The 18,490-nt window shown below is 38.4% G+C and overlaps 1 protein-coding gene and 1 pseudogene across 2 annotated transcripts; both read right to left on the reverse strand.

The window, feature by feature from the left end:
- Positions 1-663: 663 nt before the first annotated feature.
- LOC104594097 (cyclic phosphodiesterase-like) lies at positions 664-1,306 on the reverse strand (annotated as a pseudogene).
- LOC104594098 (Major facilitator superfamily protein) lies at positions 664-16,807 on the reverse strand. Of its 2 annotated transcripts, XM_010254236.3 has the most exons (13): positions 16,196-16,807; positions 15,979-16,105; positions 15,479-15,679; positions 15,299-15,398; positions 14,932-15,044; positions 4,475-4,568; positions 4,225-4,381; positions 3,768-3,914; positions 3,604-3,677; positions 3,305-3,393; positions 2,495-2,609; positions 1,954-2,137; positions 1,224-1,361 (listed from the first exon to the last, which is right to left on the reverse strand). In XM_010254236.3, exons 1-13 carry the CDS (start codon positions 16,380-16,382, stop codon positions 1,345-1,347), a joined length of 1,605 nt encoding a protein of 534 aa, XP_010252538.1. In that variant the 5' UTR covers positions 16,383-16,807; the 3' UTR covers positions 1,224-1,344. The 2 variants fall into 2 exon arrangements, with proteins under 2 accessions (XP_010252539.1, XP_010252538.1); XM_010254237.3 differs by having other exon boundaries at positions 664-2,137; positions 16,196-16,800.
- Positions 16,808-18,490: the final 1,683 nt, after the last annotated feature.

The raw sequence follows: 18,490 nt of genomic DNA on the forward strand, positions 1-18,490 counted from the left end.
TATTGAAAATTAATATTTGAATTTGAATTCAATTCTTCAAATATTCGATTCAATTCAAATTTGACCAATTAGTTATTTTAGATAATTAATAAATATATAAAATAAACATTTTATTTATATAACGTATATAAATTATTTATATAATTTAATTATTCTATATATAAATTATATAAAGCATTTAAATATTTTATATATTATATATAAGAATTAAATAATCAGTCAAATCCAAATACTTATCAAATTGAATCAGATCATATCCTAATTCAAATCCCACTAACTATTTGATATGAATATGATATCCAAATTTGACCAATTAGATATTCAAATTATCCAAATTCAATTCAATTATATCAAATTTTGATTTTTTTTTAGCAAAAATAATTAAAATAACAATACAGCCAATAACCAAAATATTCATGGAAATAAAAAAGTATAGGGAATTTCTCAAATCATATATGTCATGCTTGTCAAAAATCATTGCCTAAGCCTAACTGGTCCACCTAGGCGCCTGCCCAAGCTCTAAGCCTCTAACTAGGTGACAGGACGGTACCCCATCACTTGGTTTTGCACAATTTCTTTGCATCCTGATTACCATGTTTCCCAGTTCATTTTTATTGGGTTTGGACAGTTTGTTATTGACTACAAGAGTTAAGAGTCATCCACTTCCATCATAGCACGGTTGATCATTGAATAAAGAGCATAATGTGCAGATCTTTTATTAGACATCCACAGGAAAAAAAGGGACTAACTGAGACTGCATTCAGCAACCTTCTCCCAGGATTCAAGGGTTTTGTCTTCAGTGTCTGTTTTGTATAATGCAAGGCGAGAGATCTGGAAGCTTAGGGTGTTGACGTCCTCATCAAGAAGTGTAGCTTTCTCTTGAGCACTTTTCTTCTCATCATCAGTTAAATCCCCATAAAGAAGACTCAAATGCGGCATATAAGGGGTTGAGCTCTTGCATCCAAAATGGCTTGTGCAGTGTGAACTAGTTGACATCACCTCTGGAGTGGTATGAAGGAGGAGGTACACGCACTGGTAGAAGAATGTCCCTGTAGAAACCGAATAAACACGGGCCATATAGGATTTGAGACCTTCACAGGCGGAGTTGAACTTGTGCAGAGCATCGGCCTTGGTGAGGTGAATGGCTTCAACGACGGTGACGTGGGGTTCGAACTCTGGACCTCCGAACTCTGATCGGAGACCGTGCATCACCTTTCTTCAACCTATCCCTCACGTCTTCCGTCGGAAATGCCCACACCGAATAAACATCTTTTGGTTCTTCTGAGACCCCACTTCCTACTCCCATGATAATTGACCAAAGCAACAGAGAAATCACCAGTAAACCTAGAAACCCCACAAACCTATAAAAAAAAAGCCAGAGGAATTACAAGTAACTTCCCAGAATGATGTTAATTGTACCCATGCATGAAAAGTATAATAATGTTACATAAGTAAAAATTCCTTCCAAGTATGGTATTTAATCAGAGTTTTTTGTGCAAATATGGGCGGGCAAATCCTTGACAGTGGCACCAATTATCGCCTCATTCAGTAAGCTTCCCTGACAGACTCGTGAATCTTTAAACCCTCTGACTCGCAGTCCAACACTTTGAGAAGATTGATATCCCCCTTTTCTTCAAGTGAAGAAATTTCAGCTGTTTAAAGCAGCTAAAGGTAGTTTGATATCACCTTAGATAAGAATGAATTTTTTCTTCCCTCAGCATGTATTCATTCGCAAAAAGAGGGAAGACTCTGATGCTTTTACAGACAATACAACATCACAGACTTGACCCAGATGTTGGCAATCACTAAAAACAGCAGGAATATCTCTAAACCTCTCCTTGTGCATTGTCACATATCATGACAAGGACTCTCCTCTCCACTACACTGCATGTAGCATTTGGCCATTCGCTTCCATCTGTAATGCTCTTGACTTGGTCGGTTACTTATCTTTACCTGAAAAATTGGGATTTAGTGCCATCTCAATTTCCTCAAGAGAGCGCCCTTTGGTTTCCACTATAAAATATTTAGCAAATACTGCTGACAACACTGAAACCCCGCCAAAGCTTGCATAAACTGGAGCAATCCCGAATTTATCCACCAGTTCTAGGAAGAACAATCCCACCAAGAAGTTGCAAACCTGAAGCACATGTACATGGAAGGAAAATATATTTCAAATTTTGGTGCAAAAATCAAGTTAACAGCTTTACATGTAAGGTCAATAAAAAGATATAATACTTCATCTGAACTTGTATAAATGTTTAATGACTTATGGATGTAACAAAGTATAAAAAATGTTTCTGGGTGGGATTTTAAAGCCATGCGAAGTTGCGAACCAACACTGGATCATATCATGGAGTGTCTGCTTGTGTGTGAATTTCAGTTACCACAAATTAAGAGATTCCAATCAAGAACAGTGAGTAGACCCAGGTCCTATTTCATCATGAATCCATGCCCTTATTTTCTTTCAATATGAAAACATTACATCTGCACATACCCAATGAACAGAGAGACTGAAACCCATAATTTTTCCACGTGTCCTGGTGCTGCTAAGCTCTGGTATAATTAGACCAGTTACTGGTCCGGCACCCAAGGCAAAGCAAAATATGTACCTACAAGAAGAACAATTAAAGGGAAAGGATGAGTCTTTTGTTTTTCTATAACAAAATTTCTGAATTATCCAAAATTTATCAGTATTTTATACTTGCGCCTAAGTTTTTTTTTACAATTTTCTCACTACTGGTATATGTGGAATCATATCAAGAATGCATAATATGTCCTAGGTTAATGAACTTATGGTAGGAAAGTAATAAAGCTATTAACAAATATATTGCCATCTAGAAGACAACAGGGATCACAATACTCTTTAAAATCATCTATCACAATAATGCTAAAAAGATCAGTTTTCTTTTCCATTGGCATCACATTATCACAATATCTGAATTGCCACACCATAGGAGGAAATTTTGTGGGTTAAAACTTGAAATTATCAATCTAACATGTAGGTTGATACAACCTCAGGAACATATCATGCGAAATAGCAATAATTATATAACACACGCCTCATGTTTTGTTCTGAATAAAGCCTTACTAGGCAATGTAATAAATACACATGATTTAGATACTCCTGATGGGAAAAATAAGATAAGAAGCATTTTATAAATAACAAGTTGAGTGGCAGGTGCATTTGCACATGTAAGAGGAGAGAGGATAATAAATGGATTAAAGTTTTCAATGATTGTCTGGACATGAAGCTAAGGCAAGTATTGGCATTATATAGTAAAGATATGGTGTGAAGAGTACATACATGAGAGTTCCAAGAATTGACAAGTCATGACTGAGTGGTTCATCCAATGGATAACTAATGCCAAATATTATGAGAAGCATTGAAGCTGCCTGCATAATTATTAAGATTTATTTAGCATCATAAGTGGGACTGCACTGAATTCTTTCCATTTTATGCAACTATACCATATGTTATGGTTCACCTTCTGGGTTGTATTGAAGTATTGGTACTGATAAAATAGATTAATAGGGTTTTCCCCTACATAGGTTAAGAAATCTTCAATAACTAGGTTCAATATCAGCGTGTTCTCATGCACTAACCATCCCTAGATAGCTTCCTATCAGAAGCTTCTGTCTTCCTTGCTTGCCAATTAGGTATGAAGCAAATAGTGCCCCTGCAGTGACCGTAAGACAAGATGAATGTTTCCCAAAAGAACATTCATATTATAAACCAAAGAAAAAGGGGAAAAAACTTAAAAGCATACCTGCGAAGTTGGTAAATCCTACATATAGGCTTGCTAAAGCACCACTTGTAATGCCAACATCTTGAAAAGTTAAAGATGAAAAATAAAGAACTCCATTTATGCCTGCAAATTGTTGAAGTAGAAAAAGGGCTCCTCCAATAAAAGCAACTACAGTTACAAAAGAACACCAGTGCCCCAAATTACATATTTTCATCAAACATAGAAAGAAATTTAAATTTGAAGGACACAACAAAATAAAAAATGACTAAAGGATGCATGAACAGATCCTGACATTTAAATATAGCAAGGGTTGTGGATGGCGTCCAATAGCGTAAGTGGTTAGCAAAAATATTAGAAACTAGCAAATAAAGGACTTGGAGAAAATATTTAAAAACTATGATGTCATAAATACTTGTTTGGAATTTAAAAAAATAAATGATTGAGCAATAAAAGGTAAATTCTCAGTGCTAAATAGTACCTCTCGTATGGGGCTCTTCAAGAAGATCAAACCAACTGCTCTCAAAATCACTACGAGCGTCTTTCATAACTAGTTGAAATTCTTCAATTGATTTATCAACTTCAGACTTTCCCCAAAGGTTGCCAATTACTGCTTTAGCATCATCCACTCTTCCAACCTACACAAACAGATACCCAACATTACTTCTAATAATGAAATGAGGAAACATGAACATACATATATGAATTGAAGCATAAAAGTAGAATCCTACTTTACATAGCCAGCGAGGACTGTCAACAACAAACTGCATACCAAGTGTAAGGAAAAAACCAGGAGCACTTGCAACATATAACATCATTCTCCACCTGCAAGCAAATATTCAACAATACTTTTCCAGCAGATTTAAGATGAAATCTTACAAGAAGAATTTTCAAGAACTTTTGCGGTTATCTTCTAGAAAAATAAAAAGGTTATATCATATTCAAGTGCAAGAATAGTAGAATACTATTAAAAATATCATGCTTTACTTTGTAATTGAGATGCTAAGACCAAATGCAAACACATACTGACCTGAGAAGTAGACACAACTGCATAAAAAGTCAATGAGTGCATCACAGAGAATCAAGTCATTTGGTATAACATTAAATCACTAGTGCTGTCCAAAGAAGAGCCCATGAAAACCCTGGAATCCTACAAGATTTACACAGTTGCATGACATAAAGAAATACATTATCAATGGAGGGCCAAGGTTTAAAATGTCGATGTCGATGGAAATGTCGCTTACCAAAATATAGGACATGTGTCGGAAATGTTGGAAATGTCGAGGGGAAATATTGTAAAAATTAGAGACATTGTGGAAATATTATGAAATATGTGGAAATATGCAAAGATATTTTGTAAAATGATAAAATAAGCATTAATACATATTTCTACACTATTATCTTATTCCCAACCATTATATAAAGCTATGAAACTAAGATCAATAACAAATTAGTAAATGACGATTTACTGATTTATTATGCATTTTGATGTTTTTACAAGGTTATCTGGTATTTTCTTTTCTTATTTTTAGTTCTGATTTATTATGAATTCTAATATATTTATTTCACACTAGTAAATAGAAATACATTTATTCTGATTTTTTAAATATTAAAGTTATAATACATTATGTTTTATTATAAATTTAATAAACTGATTCTCCTTTTTGTAGTATTAATGATAAATTCTGATTTCTTATAAAACTTAATGAATTTATTATGATTTTTTATACTAAATTTATAATAAATTATGATTTAGTATAAAATTTATTCTGATTTTTTATATTAAATGTAGAATATGGTTTATTATAAAATTTAATAAACATTTTCTGATTTTAATAAATATTTTAAAAAATACTAACTAGTTAATATTTTATTACTTGAAAAATATTTTATGTTTTGTATTATAAAGTAATTAATTTATCCTTTTGTTTTTATATTTTGTTAATTCTTTTTATAAATATTTTATTTGAAATATTAAATAGAAATATTAATGGAATAATCTATATTAGTATACTGTATTATATTAATATAATATACTAATATATTATATTTTTAATGTACATTAGTCGACATCTTGTCGACATAATAGGAAAAACTGTATTTTTTTTGGTTATTTGGACTGATTTGGTCAACATTTCCGAAATATAGGAAATGTCGACCACATAATGTAATTTTTATATTACCATCCATTTTCATGTCGGTGAGCCTCGACATCAACATAAGTCGGGCGACATTAGCGACATTTGGCGACATTTGAAACCATGTGGAGGGCACATCATCATGCATCATTCCCCCAATGGCTTGGAAGAATATAACCCCCTTAAGTTGAGAGTTAAATCTTTTTTTTTTTTTATCAGCAAGTTGAGAGTTAAATCTTTTAAACTAGGACTAGGTATGTGGTAGTTATGACCAGGGCATCTGAAACCTTTTGGACAAGTGATCTGGTAATTAAGTAAAATTCTTCCTTTCTTGGAAGAATATAACCTTTAGGACTAGGTATCTCTGGATTCTTTCCTTTCTTGTTCTTGGAGAACAAAAAAAAAGGTTCATGTTATTTTTTCTTCTTTTAGTTTCTTTGGCTTCAAAGTAATTATCTGGTACCGATGCTTAAAGGAGCAAGTATTTACATAACCATCACCCACTACTCAACATTTACATAACCATACAACTTAATAGAACTCTTGTTGGTTATACTGGAAAGACATCATTCCACACCACATCAAAGTAAGATTCCAGTCAAAATCAAACTAAGACTCTTAGTGACTTGTAGATTTCTCCATACATCTTTACAAGTGATATTGTACGGCTAAGGGTGTACTTATTTAAGAAATTTCAACTTATAAGTGTTACACTTGGCGATAATGTTCCCTTAGTTCCCACCATGAATACAAGAGAACAAATATTTCCTGCACAGCAAATTTTTGTCCTAACAATGCACGAACACATCCAATCATCAGTCTCAGGCATAAACAAGGCCAACAAATTGATACACTTTCTGTTTCGAATTTGGATCTTCTCCCTCCTTTCTTAATTTTCACCCTAAAGGCAGGGTTTTTGTTTGGACAGTTTAATGAAAAATGAAAATTGCCACTGCAGGAACACTTTTTGTCCTCTCTCAAAAGATGTTCTTATGCTATGACCTCTTAGCAACATGATGTTGCAAATGTCAGCCATGGTTTCTTCCCTAAGACCCACATCAACACAACTCTCTGGAGTAATATTTGCTTCCAATTTTCCCTGATCTCCAAAGCAGCACAGAAAGCATCCTTTGTTAGATAGATATAACTTAAAAGAAGTCCTGAGAAATTCTATGCTGTCAGGCCTAATTTGCACAGTGGATGGACCTTTACTTCATACTAAACTTAGCATGTTTTTGTCAATTCATAAAATTTATTGTGTACTCTCTGCTCTCAATAGATCCATTTGTTATAATCTCCAAACTGATTAAGTTGCTCACACTCAGCAGTTATGGACCAAATCTCTAGATGCTCCTTCATCTCATCTAATATTCTTAGTTTGCTTCTTTTTTCAATCAACAACATACATTCTTTATCAATCATAAAGATAAACAAACAATGATGCACAGACGAATACAACACGTTACCAAATAAGAGGACCAAAACTCAGTCTTCAGGAAGACTATCCCAACAGATCACAACCTTAAAACACGTGATAGATGTTTTTGTCCCTTCATCTTAGCAGATGTGATTTGTAGCCTCCAACCAGACCGAGAAAAAGTTATAAATTGTACATCTTATTTGAGTCCAAACTCTCCAACTAACCACTTAGTCAACCACATTACAGGGATAACAATCATAAGCTTCCAGGAAAATCAATCTGTAGAATTTCATGGGTCTCATACTTTGGAATACTGAACACCGTGGAGATTCTGGTTAACAATGATTAAATAGAATGAATTTAGGGTTGAACAGGGGATAACTTCCAGATACAAAGATGAAATAACAACAAAATAGTTGTCCGGGAGAATTTGATAAAGGCTCCACTAATGGTCACAATAACTTTTGTAGTAATAGCAATCAACCAACTAATCTGATTGACATGGAATTGTATACTAACAAACAGCCTTTTATACAGAAATGACTCTAAGGGGCAGTTTCAAAAGCAACCTTTGTTGGACTGATAGTCCTTTACATCTTAAAGAAAATTGATACTAACTAGTTAGCATTAAAAGTCTTTCACAGTAGTTCCATCACAAAATTACAATGGGCATAATACAATGAACAGGACAACTAACATCAATTTTACAAGAGGCAAGAATCCAATTTCTAAAATCTGCAATATTTTATATGTTATGACTTTTCACATGCGAATTCTCTATATTCTAGAGACACTGTTAGGAACTGCCTAACACAGGGTTCTACTGAGGAACCACCTCCTGAGAGAAGAGAGAGAGAGAGAGTTGTGAATGCCTTCTCCGTTACTTCTGATTGTATTTATAACTGCGGTTGTTACATTTGTTACAATTCTTGAAAGTTGTGGGGCTGTTACAGTCTGTTATAATCTTGGAAGCTAACTCCCACTTCTTGTTGCCTTCGGTTATGCCAACCTGTCATTACTTGGACCTGAGAGCTGATGTGGCTTCCTTCTTTTGTAGGTTCAGGTTCCACATGGTGTCCCTTTTTTACCCAGTGAAAATCAATAGTGCACCGGGGTTCTATGACTAAGGTCATATCTTCAGTAAACTCAGGTAGAGTGAGCTGACTTACTACATTAGGCTTGAGCCCCTTCTTCAGAACTGAAATGTGGAATACCAGGTGAATTTTTGAGTGTACCGGTGGCTCTAAGCGGTAGGCAAGCTTGCCTATCCTTTTGACGGCCTTGAAGGACCCAAAGTAGCGTGGAGACAGCTTATTCCAGCGTTGTTGTCTTACTGATAGTGAGCGGTAGGGCAGCAATTTCAGATATACAAAGTCACCCACTTGATATTCCACTTCTCAGTCGTGTTTTTCATAGGCATTCTTCATCCACTATTGCACTCTGTCCAGGTTATGTTTGACCTCTTGTAGAGTAGCATCCTGTTGGGTCAATGCTTCCTCCAACGAAGCCACCGGGGAAGACCCCTTTTGTAAGGCAGTAAGGCGGGAGGGTCTCGACCATATAAGACACGGAAGGGTGGCATGCCTGCAGCTACATGATAGGTGGTGTTATACCACCATTCATCCCAGTGGAGCCATTGGGTCCAACGTTTGGGTGTGGACCCTGTAAAACAACACAGGTAAGTCTCCAAGCATCTGTTGACTACCTTAGTTTGTTCATCCGACTGAGGATGGTAGCTAGTTGATTTCCTTAGCTGAACACCCTGTATCCGGAATAGTTCCCTCCAAAATGTACTAACACAAGATCCCTATCTGATAAAATAGATTTGGGGAATCCATGAAGGTGTGCTATCTCCCGTACAAAAACATTGGCCACCATTGCGGCTGTGAATGGGTGTGTTAATGCCACGAAATGACTGCATTTGGTGAGACGGTCTACCACTACCAAAATCACTGATTTACCTGCTGAGGTCGGAAGCCTAGTAATGAAATCCATTGAGATGTCTTCCCAAACTTGGGCGGGAACCAGAAGCGGTTGGAGTAGGCTTGCTAGAGATTGGGCCTCGTATTTGCATTGTTGACAAACCATACAGCTTGCAATGTACTTCCGGATCGTTCTCACCATTCCCTTCTAGTAGAATTGCGATGCAACGCATTTGTATGTTCGAGGTACCCCTGAATGACCCCCTATAGGTGACGCATGGAAGTAATCTAACAATGGGTCTATATGGGCTGAGTTGGCTGGTAGCACTAATCTATTTTTATGATAAAGCAAGGTCCCCTTGACCATGTAATTAGGCTTAGCACGCTGTGACAGGCGGTTTTTCATTTGTTGCAGTTCGGGACTTGTTGCTGCCTCTTCCCAAATTTAGTCCCAGAGTTTAGTTATGGGCTGAAGAGAGACCTGTAGTTACTGCAGTTCTGGGTGTCTTGACAGTGCATCGGCATCCTTGTTGGTTGCTCCCAGTCGATATTCAATTGAATAATCGAACCCCATGAGCTTTAAGACCTAACGTTGCCGATCTGGTGATAGAATTCTCTGTCCCATTAAGAATTTAAGGCTTTGATGATCAGTTCTGATTATGAACTTGTGCCCCAGTAGATAGGAACACCAATGTAAGACTCCCAAGACTATGACTATCAACTCCCTTGTGTACACTGAGCTACCCTGCTGAACTGAGAGTGCTTTACTAAAGAAGGCAAGGGTTCCCCTTCTTGCATTAATACACCTCCAACTCCTTGATCCGATGCATCGCACTCTATAACAAATGTTTGGTTGAAGTCAAGTAATGTTAATGCTGGTGGTGAAGACAAGGCCATTTTGAGATTTTCTAAGGCCCGTTGGGCTTCTGGAGTCCATGTGAATGCATCCTTCCTTAGTAGATGTGTTAATGGGCTAGCAATGAGGCCATAGTCGCTAATGAAGCGGCAATAGTATCCTGTCAAGCCCAAGAAGGCTCGAAGTTCCTTCACATTTGTAGGTACGGGCCACTGTTGGATGCTTGCTACTTTCTCGGGGTCTGCCATTACCACACCTCCTTCTACCACATGGCCGAGGTAGTGTACATGGGACTGTCCAAAAAAACACTTGGGTGCCTTTACATATAGTTGATTTTGCAAGAGAACCTTCAAGGTGACTTCTAGGTCTTCCATGTGTTTGGTCCATGTGGGGCTATAGACTAAGATATCATCAAAGAAAACCAGTATAAATTGTCATAAGTACGGACGAAATAAATCATTCATGAGGGACTGGAACGTTGTTGGGGCATTTGTGAGCCCAAAGGGCATGACCCAGAATTCATAATGTCCGTCATGTGTGTGGAATGTAGTCTTGTATATGTCATCCATGTGCACTCTAATCTGAAGATAGTCGACCCGTAAATCTAGTTTGGAAAAGATTTAGGCTTCCTTGAGCTCGTTAATCACCGGGATTGGGAACCGATCCTCAACGGTGATGTTATTAAGTGCTCTATAATCAATGCAGAAATGCTATGTCCCATCTTTCTTTTTGACTAAGAGAACTAGAGAAGAGAATGGGCTATGGCTTGGTTGGTGTTAGACAGTGTATGCCCTTAGCTCCAATCAGATTGATGTATCTTTTGACATTTATTGTAAATGAATAAAATATATAATTGATTCATGTCATTGTGGTGTGTTTCTGTGTAATACCCTTAAACTGGACACTTATGAGACTCGTGTTAGTTTAGAATCTTCACAGTCGTTGGATTAATCTGGGGAGATTTATCCTGCCAAGGCTGACACTGATATGCCGCCAAGTTGGTTGGGGTGGCTTGTCTCAGCTACCAGGGTGAGACCTGAGGTACATGCAGTGTGGGTTTTCTTGAAACCCTGAACCGGACCAAATTCCAGTATTGCCCTAGACCTTGGAGATAGATGGGCAAAATTGGAATATTACACCTGACCCCTATACTTGATTATGGTATTGCACTAGGTGTCAAATTGGGCTATCTTTGATATGCCAATCAGTGAGATCCTTAGAGGGGGTCAAAACCTAGGTATGTTGGGACAGTTTGAGAATTCACTTGAGTTGGTAATCATAGTGACAGGATCAACCCCTTTGTTGAACAAAGTGAATGATCGGGGAATGCACTCTCTCTGATGGAAACCTAAACTGTCGGCAGTTAATTTCAAACGTTGAGATTTGTTTTTGCAAAATATATTTATATAGAGAGTGCAACACTGTAGAGAGTGCAACACTGTACCTTGTAGTCGAGGGAGAGGTCCTCTCTTGTCGGGCAGTGTTTGATCATTGTGGGTTGAGAGGTCAAGTGTAAGACCGTTGAGGGTAATACCTGATGGGCTAATCTTGCATCTGCCCACAGTTCTTGGGTTTTCATAAGGTGGCTGAATCCAAGAACCATTTAGTGTAAATGTTGGGCCCATTAAGCGCCCATGGTGATGGACTCAGGGGTTCACTGTCTCCTATAGTGAATTCGGCCAGGCCTTGTAATAGAGGTTGGGCATGTGGTTGATGTGTAGATCAATGTTAGGGTCCCGCGCCATACAAAGAGAGCCAACAGAGCAACAGGTTAAAGAGTAAGTGAGCACATAAGCTTAATGGGCCTAAGGCCCAATTCGAACTGGGCTTAAGTTAGTTAATTAAAAGGAGGCAAGATCTGATTTATAATCTGATTAGGATTAGCTGAAAGGATAAGATAAGTCTTATCCATTTAAGAGTCCAGATCCAAATATCAGATTTGGATCAAGAAACTCTCCTAATTAGATTAGGAAGCTGATCCAGAGAAGGCTATAAATAAGGGGTGAATTCTTCAGTTTTAACACACAACAATCTACAGAGTTCTCTCCTATTCTTGCCATCCCTACCCAGTTCGATCTCCACTTGTGGATTTGATCAAGAAAGGTTCTTGATATTGTTTATTGGCTGAAGAAACAATTTGAAGTCGTGCTCACCAGCCCTTGTTTCATTCTTGCTGAAGAGTCGTCCTACTGATCCTACTTCACCACACACTGTGTCATCTTCAGTGGAGGTGGGTTTTGGTCTTCTCCTTGGGTGTGAACACCTTCATTGGGAGTTGTTACTTCGTATCATGTATATCCCTCTCCTCCCTTTTGGTTTCAGATCTGGTCCGGTTTTGGATTCAAGAACGAACCTTGAAAATGCAACTTTCTAAATTAGGGAATGCGATTCCCAAATGGGAGAAAATAAATTTTTGAAATTTCGCCCAACCTTCCTGCAGGGTTCGGCCATCCATATGATGGATCTCCCATCCCTTCAGTTGGGTGAATTGTTTTTCTAACAGCTTTTTAACTTGCTTCTTGATTTCCTTTTTCTGAAATTGAGGATAACGATAGGGTCTTACATTTGTAGGGGCCTCTCCCGGGAGTAATGGAATGTAGTGGTCATGTTCCCGTGAAGGCAGTAGGTTTGTTGGCTCCTGAAATACTGCTGCATATTGCTGGAGAAGTGTTTTCAGCTATTGTTGATGGTCTTCTTGTGGGGTTGCATTCTAGGCCTGGGTTAGCATGGGCCATGTCTAAGTGAGCTCCCAGACGATGGTCTGAGCAGGTTCCTGGGCTTGTTTCAGGAGAGATGAGAGGTTGATTGAGCTTGGACCTCTGGTTGGTATACCTTGGAGGCGAATCTTGGTCCCATTTGTCATGAGCTCCATTGACAACTAGGCCCAATCACATAGTACCGGACCTAATTGTCTTAGCCATTGTATCCCAAATACTATATCGACCCCACTGAGCTCGAGTGGGTATAAGTCCACCACGAATGGTAGCCCTTGGATTGTCAGTTTAATGCTTGTATAGACGCCTTCACAGAGAAGAGATGTACCATTTGCTACTTGGACCTTGAATGATGTTGTGGGTTGGATTGGTAGCCCTAGTTGTTGGGCCAACACCTCCGCTATGAAATTCAAGGTGCTCCCACTGTCGATTAGTATGGATACCTAGCGTCCTTTGATTCGCCTTGAAACCCTCAGTCTATGGGGAGTTGAGCATGATAAGGGCCTAGAGAGATATCTCCGATGCCGATTGTTGTTCTTCGGCCCAGTTGAATTCTGGCAATTCGTTGGGATGTATCCCGCTTTCAAATCCATCTTCGGTGTCATCTTGGAGGGTGTAAATTTGCATTGTTTTACACCGATGGCCCGGCCCAAATCGTTCACCACAATTATAGTTGAGACCCTTTTCTCTGCGGGCTTGCATCTCGACCTACGATAGCTTCTTGAAGGGAATGGATGGGACGGTGTTCATAACTCTCAACTTACCCAAAAGGTTGTCTTCCTTCACTGGGCCGAATACTTCGCTCTTATGTTCATTAGGCATTGGAAAGTTGGCTGATCTTTGGGGTGGTAACCAAGGCCAGCTAAGTTTCCTAGTTCTACTCAGCCTTTCTTCCTGGATCTTGGCCTAGACAACAACATCCATGACGATGGTCGGTTGGAGTGCCCTTACTTTCATTCTAATGTCTTCTTTGAGCCCTCCGACAAAGGCTCCAACCAACGCGCGCTCTGGCCAATCTTGTGCGCGTATAGCTAGGCACTCGAACTCCGTTTGGAAGTCACGAACACTCCTAGACTGTCAAAGTTTGGCAAGATTCTCATTATAATCCTCGTAGCCTAATTCCCCAAACTGGATGTAGAATGCTTCTGTGAAATCCATCCAGGCTAACCATGGGCGTCGTCGTTGAAACCATTGGTACCAAAGAATGTGTCTCCTTCTAGGTGGATTGCTGCTAGCGAGACTCGATCTTGGCTAGGGGTTTCGTTGTATTCAAAAAAATTCTCTACCTTGTAGATCCAGGGAACAGGGTCACCATCGAAGAAGAGTGGATATATGATTCTGGTGTTTCTTTCTAGCCATGAACTGCTCTGTCGGTTGCTGTCGTGACTCCCTCCCTTGCTAGGATCATCATCCTTGTTTCCTTCACCGTCTGTCTGATCGAGCTTCTTTACGAGAGCTGCTAATGTGTCCTTCAATTCTCTGAGGTCTCTGGATACTCGATGGAGTTTGACTCCAACTTGGTTGTCTCTAGCATCCATCGAGGTTGATCGTGTGCTCGACATTAGGCTTTGAAACCAAATTTGGTAGGAACTTCCTAACATAGGGTTCAATTAAGGAACCACCTCCTGAGAGGAGAGAGAAAGAGAGAGAGAGAGAGAGTTTGTGTGAATGTCTTCTCTATTACTTGTTCTGATTGTATTTATAACTGCGGTTGTTACATTTGTTACAATTCTTGAAAGTTGTGGGGTTGTTACAGTCTGTTACAATCTTGGAAGCTAACTCCCACCAACTCCCACTTCTTGTTGCCTTCGGTTATGCCAACCTATCATTACTTGGACCTGAGAACTAACGTGGCTTCCTTCTTTTGTAGGTCTTGGGTTTGGGCTGGCTATTCCCATACGCCAGCCTGGGTTTAGTGTTGCTGCTTGTCCTAACACACACGAAAAAAGAAAAAGGAGAAAGAGAGAAGGGATCCTGGAAAGATCAACAAAGAAATGAAAATGAAAGAAGGATTAGTCCAACAGTAATGATTCAACTAGGTCAATAGTTCGCTGTTGAATTTACTTACTAGAGAAAAAGACTATGAATTTAATCTGAGGATAACCATGAAATAGTGTATTTAAAGAAAAGAACCTCACCAATGTGGATCATTTTCAGAAGGAATTCCTAAGAACAATGATGCAATAATCCCTAGGCAAGTGCCAATTTGACATAGGGATCCCAATGAACCCCTGTATCTTGTTGGAGCAACCTACAACACATTGGCTCAGTTACAGATGAATAAAAGAGAATGGTATATGATTAATTCCAGAAAACACCTACTCCTGTATTAATTAATAGATGCAGGGCAGAAAACGGAATAAAGAACTTCAAATGGAAGCCAAAATTCTGATCCCCAATCCAACATACAAAATGCACTGCATCTTTATTTTTTCTTTCAACAAATATGCCATAATTAATACCTTCTATGAGAAGGCAATTATTACTATTGTAAGGAACTAGTACCTCTGAAATATAAATTGGAACAAGGACAGTATTCACACCAATGCCAAGACCAACAAGGAATCTACCCCAGAGTATTTCATCCATTGAGTGAGCCTGTGCACTGCCATATATTGTAAAGTTTAGTCAAGATGCAGATGTAAAGACACACAAAAGCCATATTAAATGGGCAACATGAATTACCTTAAAATTGCACCAAGAATCAATGGGATTGTGTCAATCTGAATTGTGCGTCGACAACCAAGGTTATCAATCAACGACCCAGAACCTATGCTTCCGATAAATGCACCAGCAATGAAAATGCTGACTACTAGACCCTCGAGAATAGAATTTCCTTCAAAACCAAGCTCCCGAGCAATGGATACTATTGGACCATTCATTACCCTGTGAAGGGTGCAGACCTAGTAAAGACATAGTTTCTACATAGTGTCTACAGTGAAATTACTCATTTTTGCTCAAACCAAAAATTATAGACAGAATTTTAAGCGGGTTGATCTAAACTACCCCAACAGGAGCATATCTCTACATACTGTTTTTGTGCATTCATTTGGACTCAACACATCAATTCTGACCATCCCCAAAACAAGAAATAGATCATAAGGTGCCCATCATTCTATTTCAGAATTCAATCAACCATGCATATGCGCACAAACATCAATTTTGTATAAGAAAAAGAAGCTTACCCTATGTGATATCCAAAGAGGAAATTGGACATGGAAGCTACCAACACATGAGGAAACGCAGGTAACCAACCCAAGTCAAGCCCTTCAGCTTCAGGTTCCTTTTTAGTCGATAACAAATATTTATCATCTACCAAATAATAAGCAGCAAAAAAAAAAACGTAAATAGAAGAAAAAACGAAAAGGGAAGTATACGAGATTAACAGACAATAAAGAGAACCTGTTTTCTGGGTTTCTGACTCGGAAAGTTGCTTCTTTGCGGAAGGAACTTCGAGTTTTCTTGGTACAGAATGAAAGCCGAAATGGAAAGATCTTCTGGTGTCAAGATGATGGGTGAAACATTTCGAGCTTGAATATGTGATGGCGTTCGCCGGAAGGAATGACGTCAGTATTGCACAGTTGGACATTGGAACAGCGGAAGATTCTTCTGGCTATAAGGTAGAGAGAGAGAATGGTCCGTTTTCCGACCAGATTACGGGAGAGGTGTAGAAATTAATCAAATTATAGCAGAAAGTGCGAGAGGGATGATGAGAGATTGAGAGTAACATTGGTCCATTGTGTCATCAACATCAACGTCTGTCGGGTAGGTTGCGGCTTCCAGTGCGAAGAAGAGGATCTCTATCTGCAAAGGCTTAAGTATCGAGTAAAAAAAAAAATAGTGGATAATATTAGGGCAAATTCATCAATCAAGGACAGGATATTCAGTCCACCCCTAAAGTGGAGTTTTAGATTTTTAGGGGTGGACTGAAAAGTAAAACCCCTAATTTTAATTCGAAAAAGTATGGCAAACCCAATTCAGATTTCTGAATTCCATTGCACAATTGTATAAATATTCATAATGTCAAAAACCCTCATTCTATGAATTCGCATCAATTTCGAGCCGGCACCTATTCTAACTGTATTTTAGGTTTAAAAATTCTATCCCTCTGCTGAATTTCATTCTCCCTTAAGTTAATTTGACTAGTATTATTTCTACCCAAGATTCAAAGTATAGATATCATACGAGTTTCGGCAGTATCATATCGGCACTTAGAAACGAAAATCTATTTTTTTTAGTTTTTTTTTAAAGTTTGGCTTTTTGGAAAGCTTATAACTTATTTTTTATTATTAAAAAAAATGGAGATCCAAAACACCCAGAAACAAGCGTTTCGGACTTTATCATTTTCAGAAGATACGATACTTGATACGAGACATATCATATCAATACTTTGAACCATGTTTCTACCTTTACCTATTGTCTGACAATTGACAATTGACATCATGTTAAGTGTTAAAAAGAAAAAGAAATATTATGGAAGGGATAAATAACTACACACCACCTAAAAAATCTGCAATTATAATCCCTCCTAATTTATTAGTAGTTGCATCCTAATCATAAATTTGCATCGATCTGTGGTTAGGATTCGCCTCACCTGTAACTATAAGAATTTGTCTTTAATTCTTCTTTAAATTTTAAAATAAAATCTAATTGATGAAAATTTTGAAAAATAGAAGGTAGCTGTTCCATCTTTGTCTCCGTTTCCCTTTCTGTTTTGTTTTTTTGTCTTCTTTTCTCGTCATTCCATTCCATCTCCATTCCCGTCTAGGGAGCAACTCCAGTTGTACACAAGCTGTGTATTGAAGTGGATGAATCCAATCAGTCTCTATAGCCAAGGAGCTACTGATAAAGAACCTGTGAACCATGGCTAGGGAGCAACTCCAGTTCAGGAGTGTCAATTGCAAAGGAGGCAAAGACATGGCCAACTAAATTAATGTCAGACATATGGAATGGTATATTAGAGTGACACGTTTTGAGATAAACCAAACAAAAGTTTATGGCTGCTCCTGCTTGGCACCGAATAGGGAGAACTCAGCTGGATAGAGACAAAGACAGAGTCAAAAGAGATAGCAAAATGAGGAAAGAGGCAGCAGTTTCATTAATTTTAGGGCAAATTAAAGATTGCTTCCCGGTAGATACAAGATGGATCGTTGGGCTGCGGCCAAACCAAGGATGAATGGTTAATAATACCATTTGGAGATGGGGACATGGATGGTGTGAAGGGCAAAGGAGACGTAACAGAGACCGAAGAAGTAGAACCAGGCAAGAGATTGGAGCCAATGGAAACATACAGGAGATGCAGTTCCTCATATGTGTGACCAAAGAAACAGATTCGCCACATACAACTTGTGCCGTCCTTCCACAGCGGCTGTGGGTATTTAGTATTTGTATTCCTTTAGGTTGTGCTCACTGTTCAACCTCACGACGTGAGGGTGGGTATTCCGTATTCATATTATTATTAGGCCGTGTTCAGATTTGAGTATCTCTTAGATCTCAAATCTCATATATGACTCCATGCTCCTCTCGTGACAACAATCGATTATGGTGGACTTGGGCTCGATGCTGCTTCGGCGCCAACAATCGATTCTGCATTCAGATCCAGTCTCAAGCTCAACTTCGATCACCAATACCATAACGGCATTGAGAACAATTTGTTACTATTTATTCTTATAGATCTGACAGCCATGTGAGCAATTT

Source organism: Nelumbo nucifera, chromosome 1 (assembly GCF_055504915.1).
Source record: "Nelumbo nucifera cultivar China Antique chromosome 1, China Antique-T2T, whole genome shotgun sequence".
Classification (NCBI taxonomy): Eukaryota; Viridiplantae; Streptophyta; class Magnoliopsida; order Proteales; family Nelumbonaceae; genus Nelumbo; species Nelumbo nucifera.